General features: G+C 40.2%; 2 protein-coding genes across 2 annotated transcripts in view; both read left to right on the top strand.

Moving 5' to 3' along the window:
* The window catches only part of LOC143327616 (cysteine and glycine-rich protein 1-like), a 314,154-nt gene that overhangs the window by 105,719 nt on the left and 187,468 nt on the right, over positions 1-20,967 (top strand). The window lies entirely within an intron of this gene.
* On the top strand, positions 720-20,707 carry igfn1.1 (immunoglobulin like and fibronectin type III domain containing 1, tandem duplicate 1). Its single transcript, XM_076744942.1, has 24 exons — positions 720-768; positions 6,139-6,258; positions 7,065-7,207; positions 7,586-7,685; positions 7,827-7,871; positions 8,763-8,796; positions 8,919-9,102; positions 9,282-9,395; positions 9,479-9,647; positions 9,771-10,043; positions 10,198-10,833; positions 10,978-11,118; positions 14,879-15,003; positions 15,109-15,250; positions 15,482-15,775; positions 15,917-16,213; positions 16,761-16,940; positions 17,043-17,171; positions 17,267-17,575; positions 18,032-18,117; positions 18,205-18,397; positions 18,499-18,795; positions 19,788-20,114; positions 20,210-20,707. Exons 1-24 carry the CDS (start codon positions 720-722, stop codon positions 20,212-20,214), a joined length of 4,392 nt encoding a protein of 1,463 aa, XP_076601057.1. The 3' UTR covers positions 20,215-20,707.

Genomic DNA, 20,967 nt, shown 5'->3' with positions numbered 1-20,967 from the left:
TCAGTGGCAGTGAGCAGATTCCCTCTCAGACTCAGCATTAAAATTGTTGTTTCTTTTGAAAAATAACACACATCATTAAGTAATAAAGGAGAACTGGAGGTCTGGTGAAAGCTTTAGTGGTAAGCTGCATGTTTCTTTGTGGAGCCTGTGAAGAATTGGTATTTCATTTTAAGACCTGCATCCATTTTTTGAACCATAATTCAACTAATATTGATAAGCAGTGGGAGCCTGTGGCAGTGGTAGGGTGTCCAGTTCTAGAAACTAAGCTTAACTCTTCAACTGGTTTTTTTAAGGCCTCAACGAGCTCCTTTCTTAATGAACACATGCCCCTGAAGGCATCCTGACACTCATCCCATGTAAAGACCACCAGCTAACTGTAAATGACATCAGTTGCTGCCTCTTGCTGACTGGTTGGAGTAACTGCAGTGGGCTTTAGAGAGCCATCTGGGCAGTTTAGAGCAGCTTAAAGTTATAAATAAATTGCTGACAACCTTTGAGTGACATCTGCTTACATTTTCAGAAGGAGAATGAGCAACTAAAAGTGTAACCAATCCAAAAGTTAAAAGACTGACACTTCAAGCTCTGAGGAGACAGTAAATATCACTGATTTGCTTCTGAGCCACGCATGTATGCAATGCTAAAGATTTCCTCTTGTATCCTCTGTTTTTTCTTTTTGCTGCAGAGCCTTCTGAATCGCCAGAGCTCGCGAGGAAACCAAGATGTGGAAGAGGTCAAAGGTGACCGATCAAACTGCCGCTGGGCAGGCGGGTAAGTGCAGGGTGATGGACGCCCTCTCTGGTTGGGTCAGTCAAGGGGTTGGTATTGCAGCAGTCTCCACCTGTATTTCCTCTTATCCGAGGAATGATGACGAAGTGGATCTATTTGACTTACACAACTAATCTATATAAAATACAGATTAATGTGTATTGAAGAAAAGGAACACCTGCAAGACAAGAGGATACCTGGGAAGCTCAAAGATTATATCAAGTCCGCGTCTCCAAAAAGCATCTTTTTTGAAGACCCAAGATGTTGAAGGCTGTATTATTACCATTTCTGCCAAGAGGAAATGAAGATAAGAACCACAGTGGAAGTGGAATCCCTGCACTCGACAGTGTGGTGTCCATGACGTTAGGAGAAGTCAACAGCAATGACCCAAAAACACACATTTTTTTGTATGTGGAAAAAAAACAAAAGAAGCAGAAAGTCTGAATGTGGTGCTGTTCTTCATTCATCAACTTCTGCCTCCAAAAGACGCAACTGTGAAGATGCCAGTCAAATGAATGACCACAGATGCAAATAATCACTGGACGAGAGCAAAACAAACAACACTGTTCTGAGAATATCTGAAGATCAATACTAACATACAGCTGCTGGTTCCAAGGATGAACAACAAAGTCATGACGGAGAATGGACGCAACAGCCGGTGGCCCCTGCCACAGTTGGTGTCCTTGCTTGGTAGAAGACAATGAAGCCTTAATTTAAATTAATTCTCAACAAATTGCTTTTCCAGAAAATATTTGCACATAATTTCTCTCAAGCACTGCGCAGGAATCATCCTGAGAGGTCAGCCATGAGAAAATGCCTGAGCGAGCTTGAAGTTAAGTCTAATCCGCAGTTGTACAGCACAACTATTCACATGCTGCTGTAACAACATACTGCTAACATACTGTATTATATTGTGTCTATGACTAACCATTTTTTGTTGGTGGTGTGTCTGAATATTTTGTTCTGCCCAAGTCTGTCTGTGTCTGTGCTTCCCATTCCTGGGTTATACCGTACTGTATACTGTGGTGTTTCATGTTCATTGTGTTTTATGTTTATTGTGTTTATTGTGCCCATAATCCTGTCGAAGTTCCAACCTGCCATGGTGCTTTTGTCAGGATTAATATTTACCTGTCCTGTTCCCTCTCCTGCTGTCACGTTGCGCGTTAAGTCGACGGTTCTGAGGGAGTTCACCCAGACGACAAAGGTATGCGAGAGAAGAAGAAATCAAATTACACAAACGATTCATCTTCTGTTAAGTGCATGACTCCATGTTGGGTGAGTTGCATGTATGATGTGGTCTTCATCACTCCTTGAAAGGCGTCATCCGAAACGGATGATTCAACTTTCAGTGTCACAACAGATGCATTTCATTGTGACATTCTCAACATCCTTCATATGAACACTAGCTCAAGGCTGTTGCTAGAGGGCACTGCCGTTGACTTTCATGTGTCTACTTTAGTTCTTACCTAAAGGACAAATGCCACCTTTTAAACTGTCCGTGTGCTAGTTAGTGCTGTACATTATGATGGCACAGTCAGTCTCAATAAGTGAACTTGGTCTACAGGGACATCCCCAAGGAGTGGCTGATCTCTCCTGAAATCTAGCAAATCTTCGGTCTTAAACATAAATAACTTGTAAATTTGGGTTAATATCAGTTAACTGCAAACAGCATGAATTTGGTATGACTAGAAAGACTACAAGTAAATCATATTTGAGGCAGTATTTTTATACAATGAACACCAACCGAGTCACCCTTTTCAGTGACCCTTTCTGTATTCCCCTGAGATTTTCGGCCTCTTCATGCCTGACCCACGTGTTATCCTCGGCTTCACTGTGACGACCGGGACTGTCACAGATATGAAATTGCATTTTCTATGATCCTTGCAGTTCAAAGCAGGTCTGAGAGGACCATGTGCTGTCAAGTTAACACAGAACATTGAGGTCAACTGGAATAACACCCGTGACCTCTGGAAGCTCTTATGCCTCACCCAACTCCTGACATCTTTTGATTCCTTGTATTTCTGCGACAATTCCTCTGAGGGAATTTGGGGCAACACAAGCCACAATTCTCCGAGGTATCAACTCATAGATGGCACTTGTCTTTCTCTGTTAACATGGCCATGAAGTGAAATGAGGGAATTATAAATGCAAGCCAACCAGCTATTAGTCCACATTGAAAGAAGAAGAAAACTTTGCATTAAAACTCAAGCGTGATGAACTGTGACTGATGTAGACAGACAGAATCTAATTGGACTGGGGCATAAACAAATGAAAAAAAAATCAGCATTAGTTTTGGGCTTTCCAACCACAAATTGGAAAAGCTGAGCAGCAAAAAAAAAAAAACAGCAAAGTTAACTGCAAAGTCCAAACAGCGAACAATGGCAACTGGCTAAAGCTGCAGTGACGAGAATAAACACAACAACAGTGGGAACATGGGGGCGAGTCAGCAGGTTCTGAAAAGCTTTCTGAATGTACTCTTTATCATTCATTCATTCATTTGTTCATTTATTTATTTGGCAGGGCAAGCCAGGTGTGCTTACAAAGCACCTTTCATACACAAAAGCAATTCAAAGTGCTTTGTAAGCCATAAAAGACATGAAATAAGAAAAAAAAAAAAACACACAAATGTAAAAAGCTAAAAGAAATTAAAAAGATGAAAGCACACAGCAATGAAGAGAGGAAAGTGCAGCACTCAAGCCCAGGGTGTAAATACTTCAGTTTTAAAAGTGGTGAGAAAACGGTATTATCTCCTGTAAGTTCGTTCCAGCTCTGTGCAGCTTTGTGATCAACACACACAAACTGTGCGACGCAGGGAGACTAAATACTGTACATATGGTTCATTCAAGCAGCTGTCAGTAAGTGTACAGCGCATAATAAAACATATAAATTAAAAAAATGAATGAATGAATGAATGAATGAATAACAAGAGGACGCACTTTAAAAACTTTCTATACTCTGCTTTCATTTCTGACGCAGAAAAACACTTATTGTGGTACCCGTTCATCCTCATGAAGCTCGGCTGCTACTAAAGGACTCCATTAAAAATGATGTACAAGCTAAATAAAAAAATACATATTTTGGAAAATGACTCGAAAGCAGAGCAGGACATTAAAAACATTCTCAACTATTTCGTTTGGCAGAGAACCCTTTAACAGAACAAGCTTTCCTCCAGTGCGACTGCATTAGAAACACGATAAGAGGCATCAAGTTATTTCCAGCCACGGGCCTTTCAGACGAGGACTGAGTGAAAAACCTTCAGCTTTTTAGTGGCTGCAGCCTGTGTACATGCTTATCCATCTGACAGCTGTCCAGATCTCTTGAAAAATAAGATGCAGTAAGAAGAGTCTGGTGCTGTTTGGAGATGCGGATCTGTGACTTATACCCATACAAAGATACGTCAACACTGAACGCAGCATTTACCAAGGACGTATGTTAAATCTGTTCGGAGTGAATCTTTCTGTACCAAATTTATGCCAATTATATTCCATCAAATGCTTTTTGACCCATGAAATCAATGTCTGGCTTACACATACAGCTTTAATTGCTGTTCTACATTAATAGGCTGATCAATACCTCCATGCTTTTAACGATGTCCTCATCATCCTCACGATCCCACAGTGTGAAAGTTCTGCTTGTTAACAGCAGTAAAACTGATGTAATGTTTTCAGTGCTCTGCTACACATACAGTACATACTGTTCTGTAGCACCTGCTGCAAGCAATTTACCTCCTATGCGCTTCAGTCTGCAAAACGCTGGGGCACCCTGCTCATTTCTCCATACTTAAACCACATATTCTATAGTTTATATTCTGCCTATTACAGGTGTTTCATGCCAAGAGAAAATAATTAAAGACCAGGGATCCCTGGACCAGCTGAACCCCTGTGATCAGCATTCAGTGATGCCCCCATCGAGATTGCTGTGGGTTAGTCCATATTGGTACTCTAAGGGTTTCTGGGACTTCTGAAAAATACTTAAACCTGCAGAAATGTCTAATTCTAAAGCCAGGAGTATTAAATACCTCAAAAAGTGAGCTGAGATGGACTCATAATTTGCACCCTGTGGCCCTCTAGAAATTGCCAAGGACAATGCTTTTTTTTATCTCCCACACAAACAGCTTTCCCAATTTTGAGAGCCTGTAATTTAAACTGAACTGCTCTAGAAGTTAGAATAATATGTACTGTATAATTCAAATACGAACATAGGGGTTTAATTTATCACGAATGTCAACCTTCATGACTGTAAAGTGTGTTATCCATGATTGGCACATAGCACATCTCCTAAAACAACTTCTGTGGTGTGTGGTGTATGAAACCTAATGTAGACAAACAGTTGTGTCAACACACAAAATGAACCAGTAATTTGATTGACGTATGAATCTGAGCATGAAAATCAACATTTAATCTGAAATCAACGGCTATACGTGATGAGCCATTTACACACAGCCAGAGAGGAACATTACATCAACTATCCTGAAGGAAAGATAAAAGTTAAATATCAACTATTGCATACTCTGATTACTATTAACCACTCACGTTTTCAACAGGACATAAACAATGATGTTTATGGCAAGAACACTGAATTTATTCCGACAGTCTATGAGCTTATTAAGCCTGCTACTTACAATAAATCACCTGGGGGTGCATGCTTACATCAGGATTAAACACTCACTACTAATATGAGGAGGCCCATGATGTGGGAGAGTCAAAAGTACATTCTTACAGAAAGCTTGGCTCTGTCATCTTGTGCAAAGTTTCTTCAAAAAACGCTTTTACACTTTGTGAAATCGGCAGAAATCAGTCACGTTCGTTATGGAGAGGTTTCTGATTGTTGACCCTACTGTTGGTCTCACAGTTCGAGCCGCTCATTACGAGCTCTTAATTCAGTGTGAGGGCTCCATGTTGTGAGGGTGTGCAGAGTCAGAACAACATGCCAGCACACAGGAGATGTAGAGTAGGTCGGGATGGAAATTAACTCGCTTGCTTTTTGTTCTTGCAAAAGAGAAATTGCGTTTCGCAAAATAGGAGAACAAGTACAACTAACTTCTGGCAGTGGCATTCCATCCCAAAAATGTCACTCTCTTCAGATAAAAACTGGACATGAACGTAATGAAGGAGTTTACATTGACAAATAACACCTGGCTAATTTGTCTGGCATTCAGATTTGTATTTATTATCCACTTTTGACCTAAATCTGAATACAGCCTTAGAAAGCCTTAAAAAAATAGTCTTCAGTTCACAGGTTTATAAAGGTGGCTCCTTAAAATAAGTCATTAATAATCAATTGATCAATATATTGTACATACTGTATCTTTAACCTGTCCCCTCTACTCACTAAGCCTGTCTAATAGTTGATATATATTTTTTATTTGATCAGGCATCAAGAAGAAGTCGAAAGTGCCCGGAGTCATGATAACGCAGTTCATGGAGGAACTTCCAGAGGGAATGTCTCATCCAGATTTCACCCGCAAACCCATCGCTCTCACCATTCAAGAGGGTAAGTCGTCAAGTCCATCTTACATTAAAAAAAACATGCCTGACTCTCCCATCACAATTGTTGACCAATGTTTGCTGGGCAGTAAAAGACAACCTTGACCTCAATCACAAATGGCAATGAGCAACCTGCAGCCGGTGTTGTCAGCCCGGGTGGTTTTGGGTTGCATTGTGCAGGGTAAAATGGTTTGAGTGGGTGGGCAGGGTTTGGGCTGGTTTACCATGAGCAATACTTTCATTGTGCTGAGAGGAGATATGAGTTACCATCATTACCATGCACCCACCTGCAGGTCACCCTATAAACAGACAAGCTGTAATGTTCTTGCATGAAAAATTGCTTTGTTATTGTGTCAAACTGAAAAATTGAGACGAACCACAACACAGCTGCTCTTGTTTCTGAAATCACTTGTATAGTTGACTATTTACATTATCATAATTAATTATTTTAGTATTTGTTATAGATATTATATGGCCATTTACTTTTAACAATTTGAGCAATTATTAGGCTGGAAAACATCAAAACAATCTGGCAACACTGCCTTATTATCATTGTGGTGATGACACTGCTGACTAGAGCTGAATCTTGTGCTGTTACATGTGAAAAGTGCAGCACAAAGCTGCAAGTATGAATCATGTTACACAGCATCTTACCCTAGTGTACTAAACATAAAAATTCAAATAGAAATTATTTGCATGTGAGTAAAGTTTGATAATGTTCCTGAATGTATGTGCAGCATATCCATCTACTAAAAAATACAGAAAAGAACAATTTGTCACCAATAAGGAAATCTTGATTTTATCCCATTCCAGGTAAATTTGCATTCTTTAAAGCCAAAGTAGTGGGCACCCCAACACCGACTGTAACATGGAGCAGAGCAAACGGAGAAATACATTTTCACCCTGACGTGTGCCAGCAGAGGTATGATGAGGCATCCCAAGAACACACCATCGAGGTATGACAATCTGCAAAAAATCCTTAAGGCATGGTCACATTACATTTCTGTGTATTGAAAGTTACCTGCACTGGCCTCCCAAAAGAAGGGGGTGATGTCACATAAATATTAATGACAGTGATGATAGACGAGAGCGAGCAAATCCGTTCGGTCAAATCTGAACAAAGGTGAACTCTGAATTGTGCCAGAGCTGGAGGCTGGAGATCACAGTGAAAAAGGAAACATGGTTGCATTTATCCACCGTTCAGGCTTCAATGGAAGTGAATGGGAGACAGAGCGAATACGTGAAGACTGGAAATGAAATGTGTCCATGCCTCAAGCCTCAAACTGCTTTCAATGGTAACAGACACGCCATTAACTCTGTTTGCATTTCGTTAGTTTCCTAAAGTCACCCCAGAGGATGCTGACACCTACAAGTGTTTTGCAACAAATCAATATGGAAGAGCTATTTGCACTGTTGTCTTGAACGTTATTGCGGGTAAGATCCTTATTCTTGTTTGAATCACTGTCTCGGGTGTGTAAGATAACAGTTGTATTATATATCTTCTTGATAAGATGGCATATTTGTACTGAACTGTGCAAACAGATAATGAATATTAAGGTGATTGTTTGTTTGCAGTTGGATTCTCCAAGAGCAAAGAACTTCAAAAGACACAAGTAGAAGGTGAGGTTTCAAGTGCATTTAAAGCTTTTAGCTTTAAATAGCTTTTCAAGGTTTGTGCTTGCTTGCTGTCATGCAAAGGCTCACCGCTGTAAGGCCAGATTTATCCCGAAAAGAGAGCTTATATAAACCATGCTTGATGTGGGACACAGGTAGCACTAAGTACAAGTAGTAGTGTACAAAGATAAATAGAGGTTGATGGTTTTCATCAAATATAAGTTATCAATACTTGGACTGATGCAGCAGCTCAGTTTATCTGTGCTGCAACCTAGCCCATTTATTTTCATACCAACATGACATTTTACTCATTAATTGGAATTATTGGGAAAATCTGCCTGTCACGGTGCATCTGTCACATCAGTGTAATGCCGCTGTGCGCTGACACTTGACACATTACTCTTAGAAACTGACACAAAAATGAATACCAGCCACCAGAATCAAGTTAGGCTTTATAAACCCAATGCAAAGCGCTCGGTTCCACCTGTCTGGATGGTGATCAATTGCCTTTATTTTTGTTACAGTTTCCTTTTGCTCAAAAATATCAAAGGGACTTTTGGACAGAGATTAGACAGACCAGGTCAGTTATTCCAGTGGCCCGAGCATTGTTGAGAAGACAGCAGAGTGTGATGTTTGATCATTCAGATAATGGGTGTGAAGAGCACACAGGGGCACACAGGGTTACTCTGTGGGGTGCCAATTAGTTAGGACTGGACAATCCTCTGCTAGCCATCAAGCTGAAAACACTTTTATTTTACTGCAAAGAAAACATATTACATGCACACTGTCAATAAAGTTAAATTGAGCCTGCTCCTTCTGAATACTTTTGCAAAAGAGAAAGCGTGACATATGCTGTATATTCAACGACAGAATGACGTTTTCTGTTCTGGTTCCCAGATGTAACAGAGCTGAGGAAAAAACTTAAAAAACGGTGAGTGAAACATACTTCATATTTTGTTATGGTATGTTTTTTATGGCGGTGAGTCCTGCAGTGATTTTTCTAGGACAGTATGAGAGTTGCTGAGCGTGTGGGACTTCATGATCACTCTACAGTAATCCTGATGGAACACGTGAGGAAAAGCCAATGGACACAGAGGAGAAGGTCTGGGAAATCCTCCTCAGCGCAGACAAGAAAGACTACGAGCAGATCTGTGTGGAATACGGTATCACAGACTTCCGTGGCATGCTGAAGAAACTCAGTGAAATGAAGAAAGAGAGAGAGGACGAGATTGCGGAAGTATGTGGTCTTTTGATTCTTTAATAATTCAATCACAAGCATGTCCCACAAAACAGTTTCAACAACTCTTCAAAGGTCACTTGTTAGTTTTTGTGTGTTTCTCTTATACTGCATCAGCAGACTCATTCCGTACGTCTCACAATTTCTCTGTTTTTTAAATCTCTTTATTTCTACTGCAGTTTGTTACACATATCAGTTCACTGAAACATATCGAGGTCGATGACAGCGAATGTGCAACAATTGAGTTGGACATGGACCTCAAGGATCCTAGCAGCAAAATTTTCCTATACAAGGTGAGACACGATCTATTAACTCCAGTATTGTCTTGCTGCATTTTTTAACGGTTATCAAAGTGCTAACATGACCCTAAATTCAGGATGGCGTCATGGTTCCATTCACCAAAGAGGATGCCGAGGATCAGAAGCATAGCTTGAAACAAGTTGGCAAGAAATATGTCTTCACGATCAAAAAACTGGGTTCAAATGATGCAGGACTCTACTCGGTGGATGTTGAAGGCGTCAACGTTTTCTCCACAGATTTTAAAGGTACGTCCTCAGACTAGTGAGTCTGTGAATAAGTAGTTTAAAAAATGGATGGGATACAAGGATTTATTAAATAATCCCTCTCTGCTTCTCTTTTCTTTTCCATGTCTTTTTGTAACCATGCAGTACCTTCAGTTGACTTTGCTGTCAAACTACAAGAGGTGAAGGCAGAAGAAAGACAGGACGCCCTCTTTCAATGTGTCCTGACGGCACCAATGGGTGAAATAAAATGGTTCGGAAAAACCGCTCCCCTGACAAATGGTGAAAAACATGAAATCACTGTGTCTGAAGATATGCTCATCCACAAGTTGATTGTGCGGGACTGTATGCCTTTGGACGCCGGAATCTATGCTGCTGTGGCAGGAATCAAATCCTGCAACGCCTGGCTTGTGGTTGAAGGTGAGAACTTTCTTAATCTTTTGGGGATTCTCCAGTTGCATGCATAAATATGGAATATCTTGCACATACTTTGCTCTCACACCAAATAGTTGCTAAATTCTAAATTTAACATTCTGCTTAAAATTCTAAAAATCTGGCTCATTATCTTTTGTAGCTGACAAAGATCCTGCTAACAAGGGAAAGAAGGCAGCTCGCAAAACTACTATGGCTGGAGGCGGAAATGATGACGACCTGATGAAAATAGCTAAGGAACAGCAGGAAAGATATCAGAAAGAAATGGAAGAGAAAATGGAGCTTGCCAAGAAGGCGCAAGCGGAGAGAGAAGCCGCAGAAGCAGTCGCTCGAGAAGAAGCTGAAGCAGCGAAAAAAGCAGAGGCTGAAGCCAAAGCTGCTGCGAAGGCTGCGGCAAAGGCAAAGAGGGCAGCAGCTGGCAAGGATGGAGCTGCAAGGAAAACCAAGAAAAAAGGAGCTGGTGGTGCAGGCTCTGCGGCAGATGGTGCTGGAGGTGTTGGTGGTGCTGGAGGTGCCGGAGGTGTTGATGGTGTTGGAGCTGCTGGAGGTGTTGGTGGTGCTGGAGGTGCTGGAGGTGTTGGTGGTGCTGGAGGTGCCGGAGGTGTTGGTGGTGCCGCTGGTGTTGGTGGTGCCGTTGGTGCTGGTGGTGCCGTTGGTGCTGGTGGTGCCGCTGGTGCTGGTGGTGCTGGAGGTGTTGGTGGTGCCGCTGGTGCTGGTGGTGCTGGAGGTGTTGGTGGTGCCGCTGGTGCTGGTGGTGCCGGAGGTGTTGGTGGCATAGGTGCTGGTGGAGGAGAAGATGGAAGTGGAGCTGGCACTACAGGTGGGGGCCGTGCTGGAGCTGGCAAAGGTCAAGGTTTGGGAGAAGAATTTGAGGGAGAAGAGGAATACGATTCGTTTGAAGATTCTGACGAAGATTTTGAAGGAGAAGGAGGAGGAGAGGGAGGAGGAGCGGGAGCAGGAGAAGGTGGAGAGGGAGGAGAAGGAGGTGGAGAAGGAGGTGGAGAACGAGGGAAACGCAGGAGACGCATGAGAGATGGTCCACTTGTTCCAGATACAGTGATAGGTAAGAAAATCATTCATACTTCCATGTTTGTTGAGAGACAAAATGACAAAAGATTGCCTCCAAAACTTGGCTGTTACTCTCCTAAATGCTTAAGACGATGAAATATAAAACACAACCCTGATTCCAAAAAAGCTGGGTCTCTGAGCTCACGTAGTAACATCCTTTATCCAATCATGTGTTCACAAAGTGGTGAACCTCACTCCATCCTCACTTGTGAACGCTGATGAGGCAAAAGAAATAAATTGTCTTTGTAGTTTTCAAGTAAATCGAAAAGGATTTTTGCACAGCGTACCAACTTTTTTGGAGTGAAGTTGAAATCAGACTTTTAGAGAAAGTTATTATATATATCATACTATTATATATATATTATAGCAGTAGCATGAGAAGGTATTTGTATTTTGATGTTGTTCTGTGTTTTGATATTAGTCTCCTCTGTATGTCTTCCTTCTAAATGTTATAAATCCCTTTATGCTTATTATGTTACTGTTCTTTTCAATGAAAGTTCAGATTCATTCTAAAAGTCTATTAATCTATTAAGCTTTAAAATGAAGAGAAGAAGATCACTTATGAAGAATCTTTAAACCAAATTTTTCAATTAAGGAACTGATGGTGATTTTGAGTACAGGCAGAATGCTGGTACGTATATCTCATTTATGATGGTAGGCTGAGTCAAATCAACATCATCAGGTCAACGTTAATGTATTGAAAGTAAATTATTACAATTAGATATGTGTGACATTCTGTATAAGTTCCTATTTATTATCACTAATAGGAGATAATAATGATGAGGAAACCACAAATCAACAAGGTGAAAAATCTGTGAAAAAAGGAAAACGTCCCAAAAGGAAAAATGTGGAGGTGGAAGAAGCTGTTGTTGGTAAGAGATGTCAAAGGTTGCATGTAGCGGACAACTGACTGACGATTAAAGTCATTTGGGAATGAAAATGACTTTGACATTTCCTACACATGTGTAGGAAATTCTAACTTAGATGCAGCTGAATTAATAATCTCATTGTAGCTCTGACCGCATTAAACCACTGACACTTTACAAAGCTCTACGCTTTGCTGGTCGCACAGCTGGCTGAAAGATCCATGTGGCCCGGGCAAATGTACAAAAACAAAGTATTTCAGAAAGGTCTTGTGAAGCATCAGTGACAGAACTTGCTTTATCCAGGATGTGTAAGACTGTAACATGTGTTCAGAGTTCAGAGGCAACAGGTTACGAGCCTACATGAAAAACTGCAGTACAGTTTAGTTTGCATTTGTCCCGGGTAAGTTAATTGCTTACATGGTTTTCAGTCCAAAAACAAATGAACACCATAGGCTTTATGTATTAACTTATTAACTATCTGCTAAATTTAGCAGATACTTAATTAGCCAAAATTGACTGATAAACCTTTTTTATGTCTGTCTGTCTTTGTTTTATGCCTCTTCTTAGAAGCAGAAAGCTATATAGCATGAATATGCCATGCGAAATTCTGCATTCTCTTCCATCTAATCCCTTACTTAAAATACAGTTGTGTTCTATATTTGTGTTTTGTGTGTAATATGCGCGCTTTCGTGTTTGTGGACATGTCTGTCTTTCTGTTGTTGTAAATTCCTTGTTTATTCATGTACAAATTTGTTATGTTAGAGGGGGGAAAAAAGAAAAGGTGAATTACCAACAGATATTTTCACATTGGGAACATGACAATTGATTAAAGTTAGATGTTTGGTATTTTTGATAAGCAGAAAGTATCAGCATTTTTATCACTGGTATTACTACTTGTGGTAAAATACTTAATACTAATGAGTACTTTTACCTTTTGTGCTGTAAATATATTTTGGTGCTAATGCTTTTTATACCTTTACTTAAGTACAATTCTAAATGCAGGACTTCTCACACAGTATTTCTACACTGTGGTACTTCTTCCACCACTAATGAAACATGATAGTTCATAGCAAAATAGTGTTAAATGCAAAAAGAAAAACAATCCACAAAGCCTTTATATCCATTAAGTCACATCACATTGGCACCATTAGGGAACATCTTGAGAGGCGAGTTGGAGATCATCTTTTCTGCCACCCTCTTCTTCTGAACTGAAGTTAATGTTTGTTATTCCTGTTGTTGCTGGTGATCTTGTTTTAATGCTCCATGTTGACATTTTGATTGTTATTGTTACTGTTTTCATGAATGTTACTGTAAGGCATATCCAACATCAAATGAGAAACAGTGGATTGATGGTAATTAAGATGATATCCCCTCAAACTGAAAAGCAAAAAACACAGAAGCCAGTGGTGCCAGTGGTGATAATGGCACTGGGCCAACGGCAGGCAGTGAGGAATCTGCTGAAAATGGTGAGCGTGCAGACGGTGGTGAGCCAGCAGCAGCTGGCAAGCACTCAAGCCGTGCAAGGCAAGGCCCATTGATCGCGGAGACAGTTAGGGGTAAGATTACTGGCGCTGCATTAACTGCTGCATGGGAAGCACTATCACTGATCGAACGTCATTTGATGAGCAGATGACTTTTGCAGTGATTTGAGGGTTAACATGAAGAGTGTGTGACCACTGAGTAAAATGCCTCATTTGATCTCTAATTGGTTAAATGGCCTTTTAGAATGATCAGAGATGAGCAAGAGTGGCTTTAACCTTGAGTGCCTTTAAGAAATGCTAATCACATCTGATGCACTAATGGTTTTTGTTTTTGTCTATGGCACACAATATCATAGTTTATTCAGTTGCAACAACACTGAAATGAATCAGAACATACTTTAGTCTTATGTTTTGCAGACAATATCTGTCAGCTGTGGTTATATAATTTTATTTCTATAACCCACACAGGTTGGATATCAGCAGGCAATTTATTGTTCGGTGTCCACCTTCGTCTCTCATGTATTATGTTTGCAGACTGTGTGAGTGTGTGCGTGTGTATGTGTGTATGTATGTGTGTAATGTTTAAATGCACCTGTGCTTTCTGTTAACAATCATGCTTGCCTTTTTAAATGTTAATTCAGGATGAGTCGGTGCTTTGAGGTTAATTATTTAAATAAGCAACATCAGAACTGATTGTGCTCTTGATACAACGGCTGCAACACTTGTGTGTAGACACACTCTTCCAAAATTTGAAGATAGAAGACAACTCAAGTGGACTTTGGATGGTGACCATGCTCTAAATCAATTTCTGCACAATGAGGACTGAATTCAGATCGAACAGACAAAGTGCTAATTTCTTCCGCTGACCAAGGAATCATCAGTGATGAGTCGGATATTTTATGTTTTAAGAGCGCATATTTCTTTCAAGCGTGATGAAGTGAACAGAGGCAAGTGAAAGCCTCAGTGACAACATTCTTATGAGCTGTGCCGAGTCAAGTCTGCAAACTCTCAAGCTGAAGAAGGCCACTTCCAAACAAGACATTCAAGCCAAACCTAAACCAAGAAGACATCTTGATCAAGTTTCATAATAATGCAAAATGCTCTCTTCTTACATTCCTACAGACTCTTCAATTAGATTTTCTGACAGTAAATTTGCATTTCGACATGTATTTTTTTATTCAAATGTCTTTATAAAATACATGATATCAACAGAAATGCAGAAAGAAAATTCTTATGCTTGACTATTTGAAAAGTGAGGTAAGTGTGTACACATCCACACATGGATGTCTGAATTCACTGTAATTGTAGATATACAATTACAAAAACTTGAAACAACAAAACAACATCTTTGCAGATGTCAGCTGTTGGCCATGAGCATTCACTAACTTACTGGTTGATAAATCCTCAGACCCAGGGGTTCACTTTCATGCTGGGCTTTCTGACTGCAAAGCCATAATTGGAGAATCAGCAGAGCTGGAATGTAAACTGAGCAGTGAAGACTGTGAGGGAATCTGGTACAAAGATGGGAATGAGGTAAGCCCACGGTCCAAATGTGGTAATCATGGAGCATATAGGCCTTGATGTTATTGCAGTAATATAGCTAAATGGGAATAATGTGCTTGTTTGTTTCTTTCCCAGATTAAATCATCTGAGGGTATAACCATTTCAAAAGAAGGAAGTTTCCACAAATTGAAAATTCATAAAGTCACAGAGGAATTTGCTGGAACATATAAATTTGAAGCAGATGGACGGAAAACAGAGGCTTTGATTGCTGTTGAAGGTAAAAACATTTGTCTTACAGAAATTACTTGCATATAGGGGTTGAATCATTCATTAGAGAGTGTCATGGATATGATGAAAATAGACTTTTAAAAGAGCTACATATAGTATACATATATGCATATACTGAATATATATACATAGTACTCAAACTTTAAAATATATAGACATATACTAGATAGCATGACACTACTTAAAACATCTCTCTGTATTGTTTTGCCAATCACTGTAGATCCACCAAGATTTGATAAAGAGGAACTGGAGGCATTTAAAACCCCTATAACAGTGAAAAAAGGGCACAAAGCTGTCTTCAAAGTACCTTTTATCGGACGAGATCCTATAAAAGTTCAGTGGTACCTTGACGGTGAAGAGCTTACAGAAGAAGCAAATGTCAAGTTAGACACCTCAGAAGGCTCCACCCGCCTGCTTCTAACCAAGCTGCAGCGCAAGGACAGCGGTGAAATCAAGATAAAACTCAAAAATGAGTTTGGCACTGTTGAGGCCTTCAGCCAGCTTATTGTACTGGGTATGTAAAGTATACAAATATTTCTCATACAGTATTTTGCATGCACTTATATAATAAGTAGCCTACAAATTACCTGTCTAGCAAATTGTTTTCCTAGACTGTAGGTGGTGTGTTCAGCACAGATAACTTTGTTTTCACCAGATAAACCCACTCCTCCAATGGGACCTCTGGAGATTGTTGAAGCCTCCTCCTCTGTAATTGAATTCAAGTGGAGGCCCCCAAAAGACAGCGGCGGTTGTAAGATAGGCAACTATATACTTGAACGACAACAAGTTGGCCGAAACACCTGGAAGAAGTTGGGGCCAATCGGTCCAGAGGCCAAATACAGGGACACTGATGTAGACCACGGCAGGAGGTACTGCTATCGGCTCAGAGTGGAGACTGAAATGGGCACCAGTGAGCTGATGGAAACAGAGGACATTCAAGCCGGTACAAAAGGTAAATTCAGATATTTTGAAACAGTTATCTTAGAAATACTACTTTTCAGTAAAGGCTGGTCACACCAGCAAGTAAAAGGACAATATTTCACAGCAAAATGACTTAAAATGGATTCACAGTAAAGCAAAGAATTCACATGGAGCTCTCCCATCAAGTTAAACGTTGGCGGTAACACAAATTTGCACCATTGACCAACAGAAAATCGTCTTGACAGTGTTGACCTGGATAGAGAACCGGAGAGTTGGAGGACATTATTGTGGCTTTCCAGTTGTGTTGCACCATCCAGTCTTATTTAACCATCCTCTGCCTCTGTATACACTGCTCCACAAAAGAGGCAGGATTTTCAGAATACAGTAGCTGCTACAAATATGTTTCCTGAAAAAATGCTGTAAACCCATTGTACTGTTACTGAATAAGCGTCCTAGTTTACCAGCAACAGTGGGTTGGTATGTTTGCAATTCCAATATCATGATCAATTCTCCCACAGTACAGAAAAATCTCCATCATAGACAAATGATTTACAGATGCCAATCTTTTGTGTACACAGCATATCCTGGACCTCCATCAGCACCAAAGGTCGTCAGTGCCTTCAAGAACTGCATCACCCTGTCTTGGTCTCCTCCATCTGACACTGGAGGAACCAGTATTCTGGGATACAACCTTGAGAAACGCAAGAAGGGAAGCAACCTGTGGGGTCCGGTCAACCCACCTGAAGAGATGATCAGAGGTTACACTATTATTCATACATTTATGCTCGATCATGCTATGACAGCCTGTTTCAGCACACACTAATCAATTGCTATACTGCATTTGTACTTTTCCTATACAGCTAAGGGATTTGGAGTTAAAGATGTGGTCGAGGGCATGGAGTATGAATTCCGTGTGTCAGCAATCAATAACTCTGGAGCGGGTGAATTCAGTACACCATCTGAGTTTGTGTTTGCCAGAGACCCTAAAAGTAGGTGGACATTTAGAAATGTTATAATTCATTATTTTAGCAATACTTCACGCAGCCTACAAATTGCAGCACTGAATATGAATCATGTGTTACAGAGCCTCCTGGTAAAGTCATAGACTTTAAAGTGACAGATTCCACCTACACAACTCTGTCCCTGTCTTGGACCAAACCCAAGGACATTGAGGGGGTTGAGGATGAAGCCAAAGGATATTTTGTGGAGATCAGGCCTGCAGAAAGCACAGAATGGGATCGCTGCAATTCAAATGCAATAACCATGACTACCTATACAGTGAAAGGCTTGAAGTCAATGGCCATGTACTGGGTGAGAGTCAGTGCTACTAATGATGGAGGAGAGGGACAGCCACAGGAGCTGGATAATTACATCCTTGCTATGCCCCCTCCTGGTGAGAAAATATATTTCAAATAGTTATATTTTGTATTTTGGTTACAGGTTAAGTCACTTAATAGTTAAAGTCCCAGTTATTTTTTAACCATGTAATTTCTTATTGCATAATCAATGAGTTTAACTTGCTCATGAAAATCTGAATCAGAACTTATTGTGAAAATCCTGTGTTTAGTTAACATAAAGAGATTAACAGACACTCGACAAACCCAAGTCAAGTTACCTTGATCTGGATCACCAAATCCTTGTTTAAACAATCATGATAAAAACAGTGATGACCTCGGTTTTTGACTAGACGAGGTCTATTTGGCATCAACATCAAAATGAATTTATCATGATAGGTTTTGTTTCACTGAGCATCACGTCACTCGAGCTGAAAATGAGACCGCAAACATGATTTATGAGATCAAGACAACATCACAAATAATGACCAACTTTCACCCTAATTTCCATTTAGTGAGACCAAGATTCACGGATGCCAAAATCAAGAGTTTCATGGTGGTTAGAGCAGGAAATTCTGCGCGATTCAACATTAACTTCGAGGTAATTTGGAAAGTACTTAAAATGACTTCTAGAGATCTCATTTAGTCTTCTGACAAATCTGACAAAAATCATATTTATTCTTTGTAGGCCTCTCCTTGGCCAGATATCATATGGCAGAAAGATGGAGGGCCGGTTTCTAAAAAGGTGACCATCAGCAACACAGAGGGCACCTCCCAGCTTCTGATTCCTTCTGCTGAGCGCTCAGATACTGGAATCTATACTATCATTGTCAAGAACATTGTTGGCCAAGAAACATTCAGCGTTGAAATTAGAGTCACAGGTGAGTTTGGTAAAATACTGTATCTTCTGAATGTATGAATAATTGTCTCCTAATTCAAGTACTGTAGATAAAAAGAAAAAACCTCTGTATTTTGACTTTAGATGAGCCCAAACCACCTGGTCCTGTGGAGATTGATGAAAACGTGCCTGGCACAGTGACCGTTTCATGGACCCCATCTCCAGATGAGAAACGTGACGACAGGCTGCACTACATGGTGATGAAGCGTGATTCAAATAAAAGACAATGGCACACGGTTGCAGATCACATCTTCCACAATAGATTCACAGCCTGCAACATAATGCCAGGCCGAGAATATCAATTCAGAGTCTACGCAAAGAATGACATGGGTGCCTCCAAACCCTGTGAATCACCAAAGTGGATGATTGCTACCAAAAAAGGTATGTAAATGCCTATGACTTCCAAGTTTTTCTAGAAGGCGACCGATATACGTATGTGAAGAAACATTGCATTTCTCACCAGGACACAAGCTTAAGCAAATGCAGAACTTAGACTTTGCCCACAAACTGCCTCTACAAAGCACTAAGGCCACAAGCAAATATGAACTTTAAAGATTACATCGGCCAATTTACAATATTTAATTTGAAAAGACAAGTGTCCTTTGGACAATTTACTCCATTATTTCTGGGTGCTTTTAAGACTGTTTTTGTGCGCTATGGAAGACCACAAACTGGTGCATGGCCCATTACACATTTTGGGTCAATACAACAATCCTTTCAGCCTCACCAGCAGTGTGAGGACCAGCCCTCGTTTTGGCCTGTAACCCTTTCTTGCATCACCACATTTCTCCTTGTGTCAAGAGTTAGTCAACCAATTAATCTGTTCGATATGCTAGGTTTTGACTTGATTTGATGTCTTTTTGATACTCCAAACCACTTGGAGGGCACATTCTCTATTGGCACAGACATAGAAACAGGAAGCAGGCATGTTTGATATGGAATTTTTTCAGCCAACACTGTGGCAATAACACCATCGTGCTGCACTTGTACCTCCTCTCCTCATTGTTCTTGTTTGTGTTTATTGGCAGATCACAAACCAACTATAGAGATTCATACTGCCACCTACTGTATAGGACTGTGGAGTCAATAAAAGCAACTTGGCTTTGCATTACCAGCTCTATTTATGAGCTATAGTTTCATTATCCGAATAATACAAAATAAAATACATTTTGGATATATATCCTGCATCCCAAACAGGGAGTGGACATTATTTCTATGTTGCTTTGCTGTATCATCATGAAAAACTCCAGTTTAGAAATAGGGACAGAATGTACTATACCTGTAGCACCACCACTAGGCATATGTTAAAACAAGTTCTCCTGTTGCATGATTACAATTCTAATTCACTGCAATGCACATCTGCTTTCTTCCAGAGAAGTTCATTTTGAACATGCCAGAAACAAAAACCTGTAATCTTCAGTGTCCTCCCAAGTTCATTGTCCCACTAAAACTGCACACCGCTCCTCAAGGCTATGAATGCTACATGAGCTGTGCTATAAAAGGGGACCCGACACCTCATGTGACATGGTTCCGCAATAACATCAGTCTGAATACCAACACTAACTACTTCATCTCCAACACCTGTGGAGTCTGTTCTATGCTCATACTGAGGGTTGGACCTAAAGACACCGGGGAGTACAAGGTCGTCGCAGAAAACTCTCTGGGGAGGGCAGAGTGCGCCACTAAACTGACAGTCAGAGGTAAATCTTCACTCGACTATACGTGTGTTTTAAAGATGCTGTCACTATGTTATCCACTGAAATCTGAAACTAATTTCTTCTTTGTCTTTTTTCAGAATAAAGGAACATGCTGAAGATGGTAGAATTGCTCTAAAACCCAAACAGAAACCAAGTTATTGGTCATTAGATGCTGTATCTTTAGAGTTAAGCAAACCCTATCAAATGTAGAATACAATATTATTTAATATTGCCCATGACACCTTGCTTTTAGGTTAACTATTTGATACAAAATCCTACAAAGGCAGGCATCTATTCAAAGCTTGAATCTCACAATAAGGTCTTTAGCCATAAAAATGCTGCTGAAATAAAAGCCACAGACATGTTTTGTTTGCTCTGATTTAAATTGTGCAATCTCAATAAAACGAAAGCTTGAAATACTGACGTGCATTCTTGCATACTTTGACTGAAGAATTTGCATGTTTAACAGCAAAAATATTTACACTACATGACGCTGTGTAGCAGTTACTTGATTTTAAAAGTGCTTTTTAGAAGTGTCTGTCTCAAGCGTATGGAGCTATCTGCTTGTGTCTTTCAATCAATTTTTAAATGCAGGTTTCTGTTCAAGTGATAGTGATTGTTTGGTTGCATTTGTTATTTTTCTGTAATTGTGGATTTGAAATCTTGCCCTCAACACTGGCAAAAAATACTGACATCAAAAATGTATATGATACTGTCTGTTATACTATGGTCTGCATAGGAAATTATGTGTAGGTTTGGTATAAATAAATATTTCATATTGCTTTTGTGGTGTGGATTTTTTTCTGACCTGTATGTGACTTTGAAAAATGGAAACCACTTAACAGAAAGCGCATTC

The sequence above is a fragment of the Chaetodon auriga genome, chromosome 2 (assembly GCF_051107435.1).
Source record: "Chaetodon auriga isolate fChaAug3 chromosome 2, fChaAug3.hap1, whole genome shotgun sequence".
Lineage (NCBI taxonomy): Eukaryota > Metazoa > Chordata > Actinopteri > Chaetodontiformes > Chaetodontidae > Chaetodon > Chaetodon auriga.
Note: the sequence above shows the minus strand (reverse complement) of the source record. Positions and strands in the feature narration are given on the sequence as shown.

Coding starts and splice junctions, on each gene's coding strand:
- igfn1.1 (XM_076744942.1), top strand. CDS start 720: ATGTGGAAGAGGTCAAAGGTGACCGATCAAACTGCCGCTGGGCAGGCG. Junction 9,103..9,281: donor GAGAGGACGAGATTGCGGAA/GTATGTGGTCTT, acceptor TTTCTACTGCAG/TTTGTTACACATATCAGTTC. Junction 11,119..14,878: donor TGTTCCAGATACAGTGATAG/GTAAGAAAATCA, acceptor ATAAATCCTCAG/ACCCAGGGGTTCACTTTCAT.